The 19395-nt window shown below is 39.7% G+C and overlaps 2 protein-coding genes across 8 annotated transcripts in view; one reads left to right on the top strand and one right to left on the bottom strand.

The window, feature by feature from the left end:
* The window catches only part of slc12a5a (solute carrier family 12 member 5a), a 135989-nt gene extending 125059 nt beyond the window's left edge, over nt 1-10930 (top strand). For 2 of the 3 annotated variants that reach the window (XM_017408677.3, XM_017408680.3), the window contains 8 exons: nt 291-460; nt 719-850; nt 2019-2126; nt 2608-2733; nt 3046-3278; nt 3493-3507; nt 3729-3862; nt 5092-10930. In XM_017408677.3, the coding sequence (XP_017264166.1) occupies nt 291-460; nt 719-850; nt 2019-2126; nt 2608-2733; nt 3046-3278; nt 3493-3507; nt 3729-3862; nt 5092-5183 (1010 nt within the window). In that variant the 3' untranslated portion in view covers nt 5184-10930. The remainder of the gene's footprint in view (nt 1-290; nt 461-718; nt 851-2018; nt 2127-2607; nt 2734-3045; nt 3279-3492; nt 3508-3728; nt 3863-5091) is intronic. The other variant, XM_017408679.3, reaches the window with a different exon arrangement.
* Nucleotides 10908-19332, bottom strand: LOC108231591 (nuclear receptor coactivator 5-like). Of its 5 annotated transcripts, none has more exons than XM_017408682.3 (12): nt 19234-19332; nt 18632-18691; nt 16869-17139; nt 16521-16628; nt 15604-15667; nt 13523-13870; nt 13322-13440; nt 12904-13033; nt 12557-12756; nt 12257-12461; nt 12010-12101; nt 10908-11864 (listed from the first exon to the last, which is right to left on the bottom strand). In XM_017408682.3, the coding sequence occupies exons 3-12, from the start codon at nt 17035-17037 to the stop codon at nt 11296-11298; spliced, it is 2004 nt and encodes a 667-aa protein (XP_017264171.1). In that variant the 5' UTR covers nt 17038-17139; nt 18632-18691; nt 19234-19332; the 3' UTR covers nt 10908-11295. The 5 variants fall into 5 exon arrangements, with proteins under 5 accessions (XP_017264171.1, XP_017264172.1, XP_017264170.1 ...); XM_017408683.3 differs by having other exon boundaries at nt 12557-12759; nt 13322-13437; XM_017408681.3 differs by having other exon boundaries at nt 12557-12759; nt 19234-19331.
* Between the last annotated feature and the right edge of the window lie 63 nt (nt 19333-19395).

Below are 19395 nucleotides of genomic sequence, written 5' to 3'. Positions count from 1 at the left end.
TTGCCTAAAAGAGAAAGCAGCAGGTTTTAAGCTTTTATTCATGTCCACCTGGCGTATCTCAACAAGGAAAAGATCTGTTTTATTTTTTATTGAAACTGAACCAGTCACTGAATCTCTCTGGTTGGGGAAAAGTGTTTAAAAACCTCCTAATAATGTAGGACATTCTTTTAAAGACAAGAAAAAATGTATCAGAGCAGAAAGAAAATATTTGCTGAAGACTGACAAAAACCATGTCATGTAGAGAGATTTAGATATCGTCAAGTCGATACAACTTGTTTTTATATTTGCAGAGTTGGTCAGAGAAACCACCGTTGCTCGCCTCGCACTGCTTGTACCGAAGAACATCTCAGCCTTCCCGTCCAACAGCGAGCGCTTCACTGAGGGTCACATCGACGTGTGGTGGATTGTTCATGATGGAGGCATGCTGATGCTGCTGCCCTTCCTGCTCCGCCAGCACAAGGTACTGTCCAGGAGCCACCACTGCAAAACAGGACAAAACTAGAACCTCACATGGAAACTAAGGAAACCGTTGCTATCGCATGTCTTCTATGAAAACATAAAGAAATCTTTTTTTTTTTTTCAGAATGTCAGTTCTGTAAGAGAGAGATTTAAAATATATTTTAACATTCAAAGTAAAATTTAAAGCAAATAAATAATTCTTGATGTACACACAAACTGATTTGTCAGATTTCCTGAAACCGTGCTGCTGTCCTTTTAGGTCTGGAGGAAATGCAAGATGCGCATCTTCACTGTAGCCCAGTTGGACGACAACAGCATCCAGATGAAAAAGGACCTGACCACATTCTTGTATCATCTCCGCATTGATGCCATGGTGGAAGTTGTAGAAATGGTAAGTTTTCTCAACAATAGAACACCGTGTTGAAAAATTCAAATACATTTTTAGGTACTTTAATGTCAGAACCACTCAGCTGGGGAAATAATTAGAAACTGCAGCAGTGCCCCAAGCTCGGCCAGTTGCTTTGATAAACACAACTAGCATTTTTTTTTTTTTTTTTACACACAAGAAGGAAATGATTGCTGTGCATTCAACTATTGAAGCATATTAAATTGCGTGAGGGAAAGCATGAAATACAGCGTGTTAAAGTGTCAGAGTGCTTCATCCAGTGCTTGTAAGATGATCAAACAGCTGTCTCGAACCTTCCTTCTTGACACTTCTTTAAGCACGTGAATTAGCATTTGAAAAATTGTGTAATTTGCCAAAACCATCAGGCTTTGATTAGACTGTGACATTCACTGCTTGAACTTTTCAGCCATGCTGAGGCAGGAGTTTTATAGCTCTCTAAAGCTAGTTTGTCATGACACGCCAAATCATTTTTCATCAGCGCAGCATCCCATCGACTTCACCTTCATAATTGAAGCTTTTTGTTTTCAGGAAAAAAATAAACAGCTGGTGATTAAATTTATATCAGGGTGTCAAGAGATGAGTCAGCAGAGAAGGGGGCAATAAAAGAGAACTATGGCAACACGTAAACTAAAAAGAGTATGGATGGCACAAGAACCTTCAAGTTAAATAATGTTTTGGAGGTTCTGGTCTGAGATTTTTTTGCACGTTGTGTAATGTAACTGGAGAAGATATCTCTCCTAATGCCTTAAAGTGCCTTGTGTGGGGTGTGGCCTACTTCTCTCCTGCTAAAAAGGACTCAGTAGCATTAATAACTCTGCTGCTAAACTGGAAATCTGCAGCTCCACCTACTTATACAAGCTGGATTAGAGAGGTCTTTTATTTTCTTAAATTGGGAATAATCAGAGTGACTTTGGCCGGTAAGGCTATATCATTTAAAATAACCTGGAATCCCTTTCTTTCCTATGTTAAAGACACAGATTGCAATCATTCTGAACTGTTTTTTTTTTCTTTTTCTTGTTTGTCTGTCTTCCATTAGCTTGTTAGGGGTAGGTGCAGGGGTGTGGGTGTTTGTCGTTGTTTTAAAATGCGAAAATTTAATAAAAAGTTAGTGTCAAGTGTTAAAATAAATAAATTGTGTTTTGTTTCCAATAAGCATGACAGTGACATATCAGCCTACACGTACGAGAAGACGCTGGTGATGGAACAGCGGTCGCAGATGCTTAAACAGATCAACCTGAGCAAGAACGAAAGAGAAAGAGAGGTTTGTTGAAGTTTGTTCATGTCAAAGTTTTGTTTTTTAAATCCGCTCAAAGATACACACATGAACGTGACATGACTTGACAGGCAGACTTGGCTTTGCTTGGCTTGATTTGACTTAACATGACACCCAGCCCCCTCTGGACAAAACGCATTTCTACGGTTAAATCAGAGCAGTAGGTCACCATATTTATCCTCTCTATCAGAGAGTTGACAACAGCCAGAATAGCGAGCGCTTTGATTCTGTGTGTGACAGCATGACAATATTTTGACAGATGGAGAAAATAAAATATTTTGATCTCAGTGTCACACCAAAAATCTACACCTGACTCCCTTGGTCGCTAAATGTATGAAATGACTTATTTCCATGTTTATCTTACAACCTATGAGTCATTGCTTTATTGTACACCTAATAATTATTCTGTTAATTATAGAGCAAATTCATATTTCTGCATTTACCTCATCTTTGCTGTGGGTAATCACAGATCCAGAGCATCACTGATTCATCTCGTGGATCGATCCGCCGTAAGAACCCGGCCGCTGTGACCACTCAGCTGAGTGTGACCGAGGACCCGCCTGCCGCCAGCAAGGAGGAGAAGCCTGAAGAGGAGGTAGAGTCACCTTCACCAAGAAAGCACAGCTGACATTGGCTTTAGTGAAGAAATAATAACTTTATGGACACACAAAGTGAGCATTTGGACAAAACTAAGGCTTTAACATTGTTTTTGTTTTATAAGGGGATGTCTGTTCAAACAAAGCAGGTAATTTACTAAAAAAAAAAAAAAGCTTCTTATTCCTGCCTCTCCTTCCTCCCCTCTCTCAAACACCATGGCTCTCTGTGACTCCTACATTTCCACTTCAACTGTGGTTCTTTCATGTTGACGTGATTCCACTTCCGTCCTCTTTCTCCTCTCGTCTCATAGTCAAAGTCGGCCTCTTCCCCTGTGTCCCCCCCTACTCAGGTCCAGCTCATCCATGACAACACCACCCCAGCTAGCCCTGCGACCCCAGCCACCCCGCTGACCCCCGGAGAGGAGGCTCAGAGCCCCGGGGAGCAGATCCAGAGGACCTGGACTGAGAAGTGTGACGGCGAGCCAGCCAAGCCTCCTGGAGCAGCCACACCAGAGGACATTAAAGACATCTTCAACATGAAGCCGTGAGTGCTTTACAGTGTTTAGCAAACTGTTAGCTGCTGGAAAGGTGAACTGCTTTCTTGTTCACAACAAAAACACCTTTTTTTACATTATATAGCATCATATATTGCAGCAAGATAAGATGTTGGGATTGTAGGAGGGATCAAGTTTGCTTAAATCACTGATAACTTAGTTCTGATAATGTAATGACATCTTTCTCTTCTTGTAATGCTGCAGCGAGTGGGAAAACCTGTAAGTACTCAAGTCCTCATAAACCTCATTTCATTCATTCACATCTTAGACTGAGCAAGACAAGCACATAAAGGGAGATGAAGATCCTTAAAAAATGTGTGAATGAGCATCTGTCATTTATATCCAACCTGAAGTGCTTCGTTACATGCGTTGAAATCTCAAATATCTCATTTCTAACCTATATATATCAGTTTGACCTCTGTCATTTTGTCTCCACTCAGGAACCAGTCCAACGTGCGGCGTATGCACACAGCGCTCCGGCTGAATGAAGTCATTCTTAAAAAGTCTTCAGAGGCCAAGCTAGTCCTCCTCAACATGCCGGGGGCACCCAGGAACCGGACAGGTGACGAGAACTGTATCCTTCATCAGGACAGAAGTGGGTTTTACTGAGAGGACTCGCTAATGTGTTAGTCACAGCATCAAAACACAGCTGATCAGCTGTGACACCACTGTCACTCGCATTCAGAGCCTGGCCACTTTTTGAGTCCCAGGATTTTACCAGTTTTGGTGCTAAAAAAAGCACTTTCGGTTCTTCTTTACATATTTTAAACATGTAAAGAACTATTCAGATTTTTGCCAGGACAAAAAAAAGACATGAAGCTCTTTGTAGACAAATTTGATTCGTGATTCTGATCAAAATCTGATCAAAATCAGAAAAAAGCATCAAATAATTTCTTGTGCAGTGTGGTAACCCAGAAGCTTGGTGGCCTTATTGATTGTTAACAAAAAAACAAAAAAACTATGACACCAGTAAAAGTAGCTAATAAAAAGCTAACCTTTCATTCTGGCAGAGCATTGAAAGTTTTAAGATTGATAAAATCAGTTTGATGAATTCTTTAGGATAAACTCTCAAATACCAGGTTCTGCTCCTCCTGTGGCTAAAACCATCAGTGAAGCACGGTGGTGGGAGCATCATGCAGTCATGGTGTTTTTTTATTTCTTTGCAGAGACACAGAGACTTATGAAAACTGAATAAAGGATGAGTGGGAAAAAAGGGTCCTTAACCCTCTCAAGGCAGACGTTGCAGATTTGCAACAGCGAATTGCATATTACTCCACATTCATATTTTATGAGCCTTATTTTACTCAGATGATAATTTCCCCAAATATCTGATTTTTCCTGTTACTAAAACTTAATTTGAGCCTGAGAGGGTTAAAACCTCAGTGTGGGGAAAAATTGACAGTTTCAACATTTTAATAAGTTGAGGCAATATAGTTGAGACAACACTGGAGTGACTCTGGGGCAGGTTTAGGTGGCTCAGATTTAATCTCTACAGAACATCTGTGAATAGACCAGAAAAAAGACGATGAGATTATTTCCGTTCATCAAGTTGTCAGGATCAACCAGGAAGATTAGGATCAACTTCATAGGTCTGTAAAACCTGAAGAGACAAGTTTTACAAACCACAAATTCACAAGTTTAATAAAATACCTGACAGCATCTTTTGCCAGTGTGACTTCAAGAATCCAATGCAGACTGATGGACAAAAAGGCCAATTGGCAAAAGAAAAAGTGAGTATTATCTTTGAGACGACTGCCTGGGTTGTATTTTCTTCCTGTAGTTTCTTTAACCTTTCTCACTCAGACATGGAGTTCCTCGAGGTTCTCACTGAAGGTCTCAATCGGGTCCTCCTGGTCCGTGGAGGTGGCCGCGAGGTCATCACCATTTACTCCTGAAAAAGCAGCCCCCGCTACCCTCTACAGTTCACTCCCTCAGACCTGTTCCTCCATCCGCTGTACTCTCAACCCTCCATTGTCGCTGCTTCATCATCAGGTCGCGTATATTTCTGCGAGCTATCCCTCTCACACCCAACAAATAGCCCAGCTCAGCTTTAGCACCTCTCCACCCGCAGCAGACAGACGAAACCAAAATCTTTTCATTGTAGTCCAATAATCTGCTCTGACTACTGCAAACTCAAAAGTTAAGATTATGTTTTTTCTTTTAACCTACTCAGTCAGATAGAGTTCTGTTGGTGGGTTCTTCGCTGAGGTGTGAGAACGCATGCATGTTTGTGTCTGTCTTTGTTCCAGTTTGCGCGTTTTTTTTGTTTGTTTGTTTTTAACACAAGTAGATTTGGCTTCTACTCGACACAACTGAGAGCTGACTGCAACGAGCTCAGTGTAGGACCGTCTCTTTAGTTCCCTCTTAGCGATCGGACAATTTCCCCCCTTTGTTGTTCTCGAATGTTTCTGAGGAAAGCCTCTGCAGCCCACAGTCAGGACCACCAGCTGGAGAAAGGAGGAGACTACAGCTGTTAAGTATGAACTGTGAAAATGTGGGTCAAACCTGCAGAATTATAATCTTTAACCTGTTCACTCTTTAGCATGACATTCTCAACAACTTCTCTTGTTCTGTTCCTGCCCCCTCAGCCCCCACCCATCCCATGCACACACTCGTTTCTGCTCATTTCTTAGTGGCTGTTTGTTTCTGTGGCCACTGTTAGTGCCAAAAAAAGAGAAGATACAAGGCTTGTTTGTTGAGATTGACACATAATTAAACTGTGAATAGTTTCCTAGCAGACGGCTGGGGTGACAGCAGAGTGGGGAGACAGTACAAAGAGCCCCCCCTCCCTGAGGAGATTATCGTCGCCAGCACCTCTTGACCCTCATGTGCGTGATTCACTGTAAATAATGTACAAGCGTTGTTGGTATGAGTGTAGTATTTTTGTGACAAAAACTAAAAAGCTTCTAGTGGGAAGAAAAAAGGTTCCTTTGCTCAGAAACCCAATTCAAAATTGCTCTTTTTAAAAAAAAAATATATATATATACATATATATTTATTTAATGTATTTATTTATTGGCTTCTGTCACTATGGTAACCATCATTGTAACCTCAACAAAAGCTAAGCACCTGCACTCTCCATCACTGTGCGCCAAGTGAAATTTTGATGATTTTATCAAGCTGATTTAAAAAAAATAGACACTAAATGTTATTTTTTCATCTAGAGAACAAATATGTATTCATGCTTTTTAGACAGAAGTTACACATATTGATGAAATATTTGTGTTACATATATATATATATATATAGTTGTTTTGCCAAATTCACATACATTAAATGTGCCATATCAAAGTATTTTTCAAATAGAAATAGTAAAGAAAATTCTAATAATTCTAGTAAGAGAGAACAAAGTGTGCTAATAAAAACAAAGTTACCTGATGTGAAAACAGAAAAGCGATACAATCATTGGAAAGTCGCCCTGTAGATAAATAACGGCTGCATGTTCAGCACTCAGCCGCTGACGGTTCTGCTCAAACTAAGACGAGATGCTGAACATCTATCAGTAATTTGTTTATAGGGTCTTACTAAAAAAAAACAAGAAAAGGAGAGGACAACGGCTTCTGTAGCTACAAAAACCACACTTTGTCCAGAAGAACGAACTCTATGCAGTAGATTCTCCAGTCAGATTTTATAACCTCCAGATTGGTGACGATTTGAGCCACACACGCCCCAGACTGAACGACTCACGAGCGAATAAGATTTAGGTTTTAAAAAGTGCATTTTGGAAGGAATGTGCAATAGTTGAAGAATCTGGACTCACGTGTTCATGTTATTTATTTTTTTACACATATATTTTGTATATGTAGATTTCGTAAGTCTGATAGGATCCTGAATCATCTCACTCTGACCAATGACAGCCGTCACTTTACTTTAACTACTCCTGTTTGTTTTCTTGAAGAAACTATTTTTGGTCATTTGCACTTGTAGTAGAGGTATAAATATAAATAAATTCGTATATATACATAGTATATACAGTATAGAAAAGCAAAACAAATTAGTTTCTAGAACTATTTAAAAACCGTATTTAACGTTTTTAGTGTTGCTTGAATGTCTGATCATATGTTGTGAATGCTGCTAGTATCTATAGATTTATTTGTACTGTAAATAGAGATTAATTAAAGTCAAAGATGAAGTGAATAAGGGTATAAACATAAACATATCAGTGGAGGCGGTGGTTATCTAACAAGACAAGGCTGTACCTGTATACATATGTTATTCCTGGACAGGGTTACCTTTCTGTTTTAATAGAAAACTATTCTGAATATCTTGATGCAATATTATTACAACTGCGGGCAAATCATTCATCCTTCTTCCTGTTCTTTTCCAACGCTCTCTTCATTGATCATTATCCCACAATTGAAGAGAAGCAACTTCAAGGTAACACGATTTGAATTTCTTAAGCGTATTTAAATGAGCTGGCAGTTTAAATATGAGAATTTTTGATGTATTTGATAAATGCTACTGCTTGAAAAACTACCTTTGACACATTTGATGCTTAACAAAAAGCAACTTCTAGTTTTCAAAGAATTCACAGTGCCAAAATAATTAGGATTTTATTTTTTCATAATCATGCTTGTCATAGACAAAGGAGTTGCTTGCAGCAGTTTTTAAAGAGCGCAGTTATTTTAGGACTATCTACAGCATCGCCTGCATCATCTGAGCCTTTAAAATTTATTCAAAAGAGAAGATATTTGATGTTTATTGGAGATGTTTATTGAAAATGAATTTATTTATTGAAATATAAATGTTTTATAATTGCTGTTTGCATGGTACTACGTGGCAATATTTGTTTTAGTGGTTTCTATAGTGACGACTTACATGTTCAAGGTGCAGCGTGGCGGGGGAGAAGGTCGTTCTCAAAGAGTCACAGTGGGCAACGTGGCCAAACCTTGACAACATGTCTTTTGCATTAAAAAAAAGGAAAAAGTCGAGAGAAATTGAGTTCACTTTACTTGTCCTATTTAAAACTTTCTCGAGTAGTTTTTATGTAACGTCATAGATTTTGTTTGTGACTAGATGAGCCTTAGGAAGGGTCATTTCACTTTTGTAAATATATCACTAAAGTCAGAAACACTGTAACATACTGTTGTCGTCTTTTGTTGTACTCTGTTCTAGCACTGTGGACAAAGTCTTGGAGTTTTTGTAAGATCATGTGCAATATTGTTCCCACATTGATTTCTTTTCTCATTTAATTCTTTTTTATATATATAACAGAAGGTGTCAGCATCCACTGACTTAATTACAACTTTTGTCACCAGGTCTTCGGAGCTATAAAGATCTAAAGTGTTCGACCTAAATGTGGCTGAGGCAGCAAACACTTCACACTGAGCGCTCCCTCTGGGACAGTCTGCAGCACAGTGTCCAACAGGAACCTGCTCTGCAGACAGTCTCACTGCGACCTCTGGTGGCACAAGAGTGTGTTACAGCCAGCTCTTACTGTCTGACAGCTTCGAATAAAATTCATATCACCCAGAATTACTGATTTTGAATTTATTAGTTTTCCAAGACACTTTAGCATGCATAGCATTTTTATTTCATTTAATTTGCCAAATTTCTAAAAAAAACAAACAAAAAAAGTTAATTGTTACATTTATTGTGCTTGTCACTCAATCTGTGAGGTGAGCTCTCCCAGAATCCCCACAACCACCACCACCCTCCTCATCACATCTGCCCCGACCCCTTGACCTCTCCCCATCCCTGCCACAAAATATCCACCCCAGCTCTATATTTTAAATGTGACTGCAGTATAATTCTGAAAAATGATCAAAGAATATAAAACTTGCGCTTCCAATTCTGGTCCAGGCTCTGCTTGCACATCAACAGACAGTCCACTTTAGGGAACCAGCACATCCCTCTCCCTGCCCCCCCCAGCTGATCCACGGCTTAGATCAGACCCGTCACCTGCACAACTGTAGCATGAAGAAGAACCTGCTGGTGATCATTACTCAGTCTCCATCCTTATAAGGATATTAAGGGCTCTGAACACATCTGTTACCGGGTTGAGGAGGCTGTCCTGCTGAGACTAACTAACCTCTGATTATTGGAGAGAAGGCACACTGTCTGCAGCTCAGATTTCTACCCTTTGGTGGATCACAGACAAACCGATGTAGGAGAGAAACAATGATCACACTGTTTTCACACGGTCCATCTTTCTGGGAGTCAGATGAGAAAAGCTCGAGTGGCTGTCAGAAGCTGTCCAAGCAGAGTCCCAATCCAGGTTTTGTTGTGTTACTCAGTGCATGCATGCAACTACCCTGAACAACGTGTGCTGAAAATATATTGAGTGTTTGTGATATACAAGTATTCTGTTTCTATCGGTCTGAAAGTTTTTCTTTCTAGTAGTATTTTATTTTCTCCTTTCGTTAGGACTGGCCTATTGTTGTATCCAAATTTACTATAGAAGACTCTATTTTTTAATGCTAGATCTATCAAAAAAGTCCTCTTATTGTGTCAGTTATATACAAATAATTACCAAAGTTTGTTTCAGTTAGGTGTAAAAAACATATAAAATGCTCCAGTGAATTAGATACAAATGAGGAAAAGGAAAACTGTTTACATTCCTATGAAAATGTGTAGCAATCCAAGGAAATCTTCGAACAAAGAATACTGATGTGCCAAAATCCAAAGTTAATTTCAACATAAACTGATTCAAAGGTGTTGTCTGCTGCCAATCCAGAGCTGCAGATTGACCTCCTTTTGCTCACCAGCTGTGGTTGTAGTTAAATATATTTTAAGTCACCAAAACCTTTGGTTTTATGGCCAAACAACCTGTGAAGAAGTTGGACATTTTGGGAAAGATGCTCTCTTGCTGTAAATTAGCACACAAACTGGAAACAGAATCACACATCTGAGCAAACATCTTTACAGAACTTAAATTGTTTCACTTGTATTTTAGTAAGAAATTAGGCATCGGTCTCCTCCAGATTCTGGGTTGTTTCCACTTATTGTGCTAAACCAAGTCTGTAGCTGCAGACTTGAATTTTCAGATAGCAACATGCATGTTTCCCATAATGTTTCTTTCTTAAATACTTGAAGCGTTCAGTGGTATTTAATTTGAAAAGCAACACTTCCCTCCTGAGGAGCCGAGTCTCTGTCCAGGTTTGATTTAATTCACTGGAATTGTTGAAAATATTTTGTATGGATGCCTGAAAAACAAAACTGATGTAGATGATTATAACCAACACACACTTGTGTTAAATTTCTCTATTATAAAACTGTTTGTTCATTCTGAACTGTTCACGACTTTTCCTTGATACTGTACCTGGTCTTATGGTAAAGCTGTAGTGTTTTCCTTTCAGTTCTGTGGGAGTGTGGATGTGTGTACACGTGCACTTGTAACTGCTGGGGGTGGGGGTGGTTATGGGCAAGGGTGGGAAGGGGCAACATGTAAATAAATCAAATACAGTTAGTGTGGAGGTGTTTATTTTCTGTGTCAGTGTAAGTTAAATATTCTAAAATTTAAAAAAGACATGTATTATTCTCTATTGTGTGACTCATGGTACACTTAAAAAAAAAAAAAAAGAGGAAAAAAGTAGTTTTATCCAACATTTCAAATGCTTATCTCTATGGCTTCTGGTGATACCCGTTCCATTTTATAGATTTGTCAGCACAAAATGCAATAAACCAATATCATTTTATTACAGCAAGCGTGTCTGGAGTTTTTAATCATGACAATGCCAACAAAGTACAAATAAACCAACACTGTGCAAAACTATAAAACGCTTAACAGATGATTGGAAAACCAAAACATTCATCATAACCCCACTGTTTAACTCGCCTGTAAAAAGACAATAAAATTCTGCTGGCAAACATCTGAGACTAAACCATTTAGTGGGTCTGAGTAAATTATTCAATGTTACAAACACAGTATTGAGGGGAAAAAATAAAAACATGTACGAAATGTGTCTACAGTCTACTGATACAAAGCTGGTAAATCAGTCACACAGTCAAGGATGTGGTGTCTACTTCTATCAGGAGAGCAGAACCGCACGTTTTCATTCCAGCTCGTCAGTAGTGGTGAGGATACATGGACATGGGTGGGCCCTGGCCCATGCTGGCTGGTGGTCTTGAGGGGGGCTGCTGAGTGGACCCTTGCCCCACTAAACTATTGAGAGACGGTCCACTTTGAATCAGTGTGTCCAAAGCTTTCTGGACAGTAGGGTTGTCAAAATTGATGCCTGACGTTGTCACAGGGAGTCTCTGAGCAGCTGACGCTACAGGCATGTGGCCCGATGGGGTGTTGTAGCCCTGGGACGCAGCTGGAGGAGGACCAGACATGGGTGCGTGGGTGGTGCTCTGAGAAAGAGAAGGACCAAGAGAGCTGTAGGGGCGTGACTGGGGGGCGCTAGCAGAAGGAATTCCAGCGCTACTTCCTGGTGACGGCCCAGAGCCGCTGTTAAACAGACTGAGGATTTTAGCTTGAAGCTCCTGCTGATTATTGGGGTTGGTTGAAGCATTGGAACCAGCTGACAGATGACTTGATGGCAGGGGAGCGTGAGTCGATGGAGGGGGGAGTCCTGCAGCTGATGCTGGGATGTCACGACGCACTCCTGCAGAAACTCCAATGTGGACTGGAGCTACAGAAAAACACATTCTGTTACAATTTGCTGCTGAAAACATGGAAGGATTTTTAAGGAAAATGTGATTACAGTCACCAAAAGCTGGTTTGATATACTTTTGTGCACACATGTATTGTTTTCAGAGGAATGGTTACACGATTACCTGCAAGAGAATCTCCTGAGCTTCCAACAAGGCGAGCTCTTTTGTCCGTTAGGTATGCAATGAGACGGTCCAGCTCGTCTGGGGTTAAAAACCTAACCAGCAACCAAACCCAGGGAAAACTTATTACTCCCAGTGTGGAGATTTTATTTCAATACCAGCTGAAAACAAGTCAGAAACCTTTGTTCTTCTAAAGACACTGTTTTTAATTACTGGAATGTGTGACTTGAAGAAACAATAAACCTGATACCTGTTTTCAGAGAGCAGAGTGATGGAAGTGAGCACTGAAGTGGGATGGCTCTCTCTGTCGGCCTCCCGAAGTAACACGTCGTCCGCCATCTTGGCAGCCTTTCTGGCAATCTCTTCCCGTTCTTTTTCACGGTTTTCAACTTTGTAGGTGTCATAGTTGTGGGCAACCAGCATCATGGCGTCTTGCATTGGCATGTTGCGATGCTCTGTGACAACAATCCCACACAGAAACAGCCTGATTGTAATAAAACAATAATAATGAAGGCACAGCTGATAGGAGCATGTCGTTGTGTTTCACTACCTTGAGGCGTGCCAAACAGGATGTTGACAGTGCAAGAGCGGTGCACCTGGTGCTGCTGGGTAATAATGATGGCAAAAGGAGTTCGGGCTCTGCCTACATCCTCCAGAGCCTGGGTAAGAGACACCTCCGTGTTGAGGAAGATCAGATCCACCACCATTCCCAAATCCCGGATTTTCCGCCCGACCGTTTCTGCATACTCCCTACAGTTGTTTTTGAAGCAAAGGTACAGATAGGCACACACACACACAGGAGCAATATGAAATAAAAACCTGCCATGGCTGAGGATTAACAGTAGAGTCTGTGATCCATGATTGGTGCTCTCTGGAAGGATCAGAAAGTGAACTTACTTCTGCACCTTGTTGACGACAATCACAGAGCAGTCAACAGGACGCTCAGTGTCGTAACGCCGCTGGAGTTCCTCATAGTACTGTCGATAAAGTTCATTACGACGACGCTCTTCTGGTCGAGCACGATCGTCTGTTTGCCAAGAGTGGAGGTTTATAAACTTTTTATGTAGTGTTCATTTTCACTCGTTTTACAACAATTCTAACACAATCTGACATTCTATAGATACTGTAGTTACGTCCTTTTTAAACAAAGAATTCTGATAAATATAAAATGTAAATAGGAGCCAGCAGTTCTTAGCTGCAAATAAATGCAAAAATCAGTTTTCTTGACAATAAAGAACAAAATAGAACAAGGAAGGAAGCGCTTTGACCAAATAACCCTGAACTCTTGAAGTGTGGCGAGTTCTCTGTATCCTACCTGGCTCACGGCGTCCATTCCAGGGATCTAGAAAAGGATCCCTGTAGTGTTCTTCCTTCCTCCTGTAATAGTCCTCGGCACCACTGCCACTCCCGTAGTACCTGTCGTACTCATCTCTGCTGTAATGGAAAATGGTTTGTTCAGACATCGATGTAACTGAGGGATTTACAGTTTGCAACTGATGGGCTAAATGTTAATCACCTGAATGCAGGATCTCGTGGGTCGACCCTGAAGTCCTTGTCTCTGTTCCCCGACTGAAAACGATAATCAGGGTCCCGAGAGTGGCTTCCCGGTCTGGGCTCTCTGCCAGGGTCTCTGCCATCACGGCTGTCCCGGGCTTCACGGCTGTCCCGAGGGTCACGTCCATCCCGAGGCTCACGGCTGTCCCGGGGTTCACGGCTGTCCCGGGGTTCACGGCTGTCCCGGGGTTCACGGCTGTCCCGGGGTTCACGGCTGTCCCGAGGCTCACGTCCGTCCCGAGGCTCACGTCCGTCACGCGAATAAACAGGTGAGCGTGACCGAGGACGGGACTCTTTGTTGTACGGGGCCCTGAAGAAAACATCATCCATCAGTTCAAGAACAGTTCAGAAAGTTCAGTTCCTGGGAAAACTACAGGGAGTAAGAGAACCTTATTAACACTGAGGACCGGCCTAAAGCTGATATTTGAATCAAAACAACTTGAACCTAATTAATATAAATATTTCTACAACGAAAGTAAAGCAAACAAGTCCGTTTAGTTTTTTACAAATCTTTAAATGTAATCCAGGAAACATTAAAGCCATCATTTAATTATAGCTACCTGAGAAGGTGTCACTGTCAAAGATTTAAACTGATCATGAATTCAGATCAAAACTAACAAGCAGCACAGCTGCTACAGCAGCTTGTTCAATAAGAACAAGGTAGTTTATTTTGAAGGTCCAACTCCACATCGTTATGGTAATTTTACTTTTCCTTCATAAATACCACAATCCAAAAAGTAACATTTTTTAATTGACTGTCCCAATTGTTTAACATATTTTGTAAATAACTTACATCTCAAATGCTGCAATACCTTCTCGCATTAATATTATAAAAAAATAAATAAATACCATTTTATAAACACTTCATAATCTCCCTTCATTTGTTTTTGTTAAATGCAAAATGGTAAAAGTTTAGATAAAAGTGTGGGTAAACTATGTTTGCTGCATGAAACAGTCCAGTCAAACTGAGAAGGGTAAATTAAATTTGTCTGTAATATATATTGTGTTCTTTAATATTAAGGCTCCTTCACAATAAAACCTATTGTGAAGTCATGCCCAGAGTACTGTAAAGGAATTACAGTTATCTATAAAGAAAAATGTTTGTCACCTTGACTCTTAAAACCCTTCAGAGAATATGGCACATCATGACAGCCAACTTATAACATGCAAAAATAAATAAATAAATCAAAGTATTTCGAATTGTTTTTCCCTAAACCCAAATCTTTGAAGAATAGTTTTCCACCAATGGTCAGCTGGGAGCTGGTTTCAGTGCCGCCACGACCAAAAGTCAACCGTTCATATGTCATAAAATAAGTTCCCACGAACAGCATCTTGTTCACGCGCAAACGCAAGAGGATCCATTATTCCACCGACTGAAAGATGCTGCTGCTCAACTTCTTCAAAGATGACAAATGTCATCGCAAACGCTACAGTGAAGAAAACGCAACAACTACTTTGCTTTGAAAACTGTTTGAAGAAAAAGACACTGGGTTTGTCCATTTAAATTTTCATGTAGACTTTCTATCTTGGAACCCATTTTTTGCTTTCAGAACAAGTGTTTTTCATGGTTAAATGGTTGCAGGAAACAGAAACAACTTACCGTCACACACAAAACCAAAACGTAGAACAAAAATCTGCGGTTTGAAAATCAAGTGAGACTAAAATGAATTTTACCATAAATGAAACGTTCTTATTCTATCCAGACAAAGAACTGTTGGATGGAAATCACACACAGAAGATTTTTGCAGAAAAAAAAGCAAAAAAAAAAAAAACCCACAAAGGTTGAGAAAATTTGAGACAAAGACACTTAATTACACCAATTTGTCTCTCTTCTTTATTTCAACACATCAGGAAAAGTTAACTTTGTGTGAAACGTTGACCGGTTTATAAAACATTACAAACTCATTTAAAAGAGGGGCAGCTTCCGAAATGCGTGATTTGACCTTTACAGAAAACTGCAGATGATGAGAAAGTTAAATACGCTTTTTTACCGACATCTCAGAGGCGACGGTAGTTCTTCACACCCATTTTGCGTTACTTTACCTTCGTGGAGGGCTCTGCTGGGATTGAGGTTTAGCTTGCCGTCGTTCCACTGCCATATTTACATCTGAAAATAAATCAATCCAAACGTTGAACACAACAGTGACATGTAGATCAGCTCATGATGTTCACGCAAAATGAGACGCCGCGTCACTTTCCCCGTCCGAATAAAATCGAGCGCCACCATTGAAATGTGAAAATTGGAAATTTACGAAAGTCCGAAGCGTCGCAAAATGAGTTGTCAAATCCGTTGAGCGAACAAGAAACAAAGGAATCCGTTACTCTGTCAAAATGTTAGGCTTGAACATGATGATTAGAATTGGGTTAAAATTCAGAAAAGTCCCAAACTGTCACTGTTGTAAAGAAAACAAGTGATGTCAGAACCAAAACGCATTCATTTACTACTTTGTAATTGGTTGAAAATTAAATCTCACAACCCACACGGTATTTGCAAGATCTCTTATTTTTAATGTTGTTATGAGGTAATGTTAATAACGTTAACGTTGAGGAACGCAAAGATGGAACTCTGGAAGACGAAATTGCAGCAAAAAGAACAAAATGGCTGACCGAGACATGAAATGACACCTTGAGCATTGAAAGCCAGTGTTTGGGAGTACTTCAGCTTCTTTCAAGTGAAAGATGTTGACAAGAACTACACTTTATGCAGGTTTTGTACAGGTTTCCACCCAGAGGATAAAGAAGAAAAAACAAAAAAAAAAACAGCTGGCGGTAGCTATGAGCTGCTGCTGCTGACAGAGGAGCATCGAGGAAGCAACGTAAAAGTTCCCATCTATCTCAAAGAATGTGAAAGAAAGTTTTGCATATATTTTTATTTGTCTTATTAGCTCAGCTTTGCGGCCCACCGAACAAAAAGCATCCTCAACGACCATACAATCACACTTTTTGTAGTTAAAGCTTACCTATTTTGTAACTTCTATACAATCGCCCTTTCTGAGCCGCCCTTGCAGCTTCAGCATCTTCCGTGCGCTCAAACTGAACAAATCCATACCCTCGAAACAAGGATACGCCTGGAAGAGGAATATTTTAAAAGGCAAAACCTTTGAATACATTTAAATATCTACCCACTTCAGCCAGCTTTTAAAAAATAAATGTTGATTAGAAACATTCTTGCATCTCATTAAATGAAATGTGAGAATGTCTCCAATTTAATGTTAGACAGTTACATTTATGATCCAATTCAGCGACAGCCTCTGATGAAAGTCTTCATGAATTAACAGTGGCGACTCATCGCGTATTTGTTTACTAACCGAGTATCTTTCCGTACGGGCTGAACAGGTCTTCCAAATCCTTGTTTGTCATGTCGGATGTCGGCAAATTTCCAACAAAAATTCTTCTCTCCAAATCTCTCGGATCGTTACTGCTGCAGGTGCGGGAGAATCTCCCCGAAGAGGGGCTGCGACTTCTTCTGCGAGACATGACTAGATCCCAAGGTTTATCAGTTCTCTTTCTTCGTTCACCTCAAATGCTTGGAAAGGGTTTTTTTGCGTGCCAACAAGTGTCGTTAAAGCGTCTTCAATCCTGAAACATGTTAGCGAGTAAAAGAAGAGATCAAATTCCTACAAACTTCAAGAGTTCAGTGGATAAGTTGTAGATCAAATTCACATAAATACTCAAAGCAAATTCAACTCCCTGTGAAAAGGAAGCAATGTTGACACTTGAGTGGGAAAGAAATTTGAATGTATTGTATTTGACTGCAATTGTTGAAACAGTTCACAACTGCACTGTTTTTTTGTTTATTTTGACTACATATGGACAATAAGAATATAGCAAATGATCTATTTTTGCACTGATTGTTAAAAAATGTACATGTGATAACTTCAAAAGATGCTCCTTTTTTTCCAGCAAAAACCATGCAGGTAATATGTTCAAACAAGATCTTAAATTGGTTCCTTCACAATAAATAAATAGTAAAGTTAATTGCTCAGGCCACATTTTACAAATATGCATTATGGAAATAATTTTAAAAAGATGCATCTCATGGAAATAAATAAGTTACCTGGTTTACATGGCACATCTCGTAAAGTAATGCCACTATGAAACAGTCATACTTATTCAAGGGCAGGATTTAAATAGCTTAAAGTTGATCATAACTAATCTCATGTTTTACTTTTAAATACAAGTTAGTTTTCCATGTGATAACACGCAAGGTGAAGGAACAGAGATAATGCTACAGAATCAGGATGAATTCCAAATAAAACTAAATGAACAGACAAAACATTACAATATCTATCAGGGAATGTACTCCTGCTTTCTTGCTATTCTAATGGCACTTTAAAAAGAAAACAATGTCATATTGTTGTTGTTGTTGGTGTAGACTCTCAGTCTTCCAGGACATGGTAAACAAATTGTTGTCAAAATACTGAATTTATAATATCAAAGTTTAAGGTACAAATGTTTTACACAAAATAAATCCCAACGTTGCCACTGGTAGTTGTAAAATTGGAGCAAATGATACAAACGGCAGAGTCCGATATGCATGATTAGACACTACTTTCCTCAGCACAAAATTTAAATTGTCTTTCAGCGATAAGCCAATATCATTTCAAAGTACTCCACAAGTTTCATTATGTCACTTTATGTCCGTTCAACCAGTGAAAAATTTTGACTCCTTGGATTTGTTGTCTTTCATTTAAGCAGAGCGATAACTTGACGGCATGTTTTTAAAACAAAATTAACGGCTTGTTTAAAAATGGTCCTCTTCTTTTGAAATGATAGAGTTGTCTTGAAAGAAACTGGATTTACTTAAGTGTAGTAAAATAAAAAAAGTCAAAATCTAAACATGAGATATTGTTTAAAAAAAGCCATGTATCTCACAGTCCTCAAAACGCTTGTTTTTTTCCACTGGTACGGACAGTGCCAATTAAAATTGTTTTATAGTAAAATTTCAGTGGATGTTTTCAGACAACATCTATACAGCACAAAATACGAAACCAAACCATGTTATGGAGTGAAGAAAGCAATTGGTTGATTTTTTTTTTTTTTTTTTATGGGAAGCAGACTCTTTACATACCTTCAGATGAAGGTGGATGCCCTGGATTCACTCCTTGCTTTGTTTTGATGGCCAAAATTCCTAACACCAGAGGAATAAAGGTCAAACATTAAATTTGAAAACATCAAACACTCCAGGTACTCTGAGTAATCTGATAGTTCAGCTAATAAAATATAAATAGGAGTAGATGAAGTATGTCTGCCCCCCCCCCACACACACACACACACACACACACACACACAACAGCTAAACTGATGCTGCAGCAGGTAGCGATGTTAGCTAAGCTAACTAGCCTAACTAGCTAAGTCAGTTCAGATGCCTGCAGCACATGCGACCTATTCTTTGCTAGCAAATGGCATGCCACAAGGAATTAAAACCAAATGACTCTTTAAATCCAAAGCGCCACATCTGAAAAATAACAAAACTGATGCATATTTCAAAGCCATGTTTTTATGTAATTACGGTGTAGCCACACGTAGCTAAGTTAGCAATGGCTCATTAGCTTATATGAAGAGGTGAACACCAAACTGCTTGTTTCACAATTACTTGACCAGCTTCGTTTGCGAGTGTGACTCGTTCCAAATATTGATATTTTATGAACAACAGGACGCCTGCCTACGTACCTCCGACATGTACTTGATTTGTATTTCAAGTCGCCTTGGGCCACCCGCAAAACGCTGCCGCTTCACGTACTACACAAGCGACTATGCGAGTCGCGCATGCGCAAATGTAAACACAAGTCCTGCTTTGCAAAAGGGTTCAGAGACAGCGTGTTAATGGAAATG

The sequence above is a fragment of the Kryptolebias marmoratus genome, linkage group LG4, assembly GCF_001649575.2.
Source record: "Kryptolebias marmoratus isolate JLee-2015 linkage group LG4, ASM164957v2, whole genome shotgun sequence".
Taxonomy (NCBI): domain Eukaryota; kingdom Metazoa; phylum Chordata; class Actinopteri; order Cyprinodontiformes; family Rivulidae; genus Kryptolebias; species Kryptolebias marmoratus.
Note: the sequence above shows the minus strand (reverse complement) of the source record. Positions and strands in the feature narration are given on the sequence as shown.

Excerpts from the sequence above, each read along its gene's own strand:
- LOC108231591 (XM_017408681.3), bottom strand. The coding sequence starts at position 17,037 with ATGTCTCGCAGAAGAAGTCGCAGCCCCTCTTCGGGGAGATTCTCCCGC. Across the intron at positions 13,871-15,603 it reads CAGCAGAGCCCTCCACGAAG|GGCCCCGTACAACAAAGAGT; the intron begins GTAAAGTAACGC and ends TGTTTTCTTCAG. Across the intron at positions 12,760-12,903 it reads GTCGTCAACAAGGTGCAGAA|TAGGGAGTATGCAGAAACGG; the intron begins GTAAGTTCACTT and ends CAAAAACAACTG.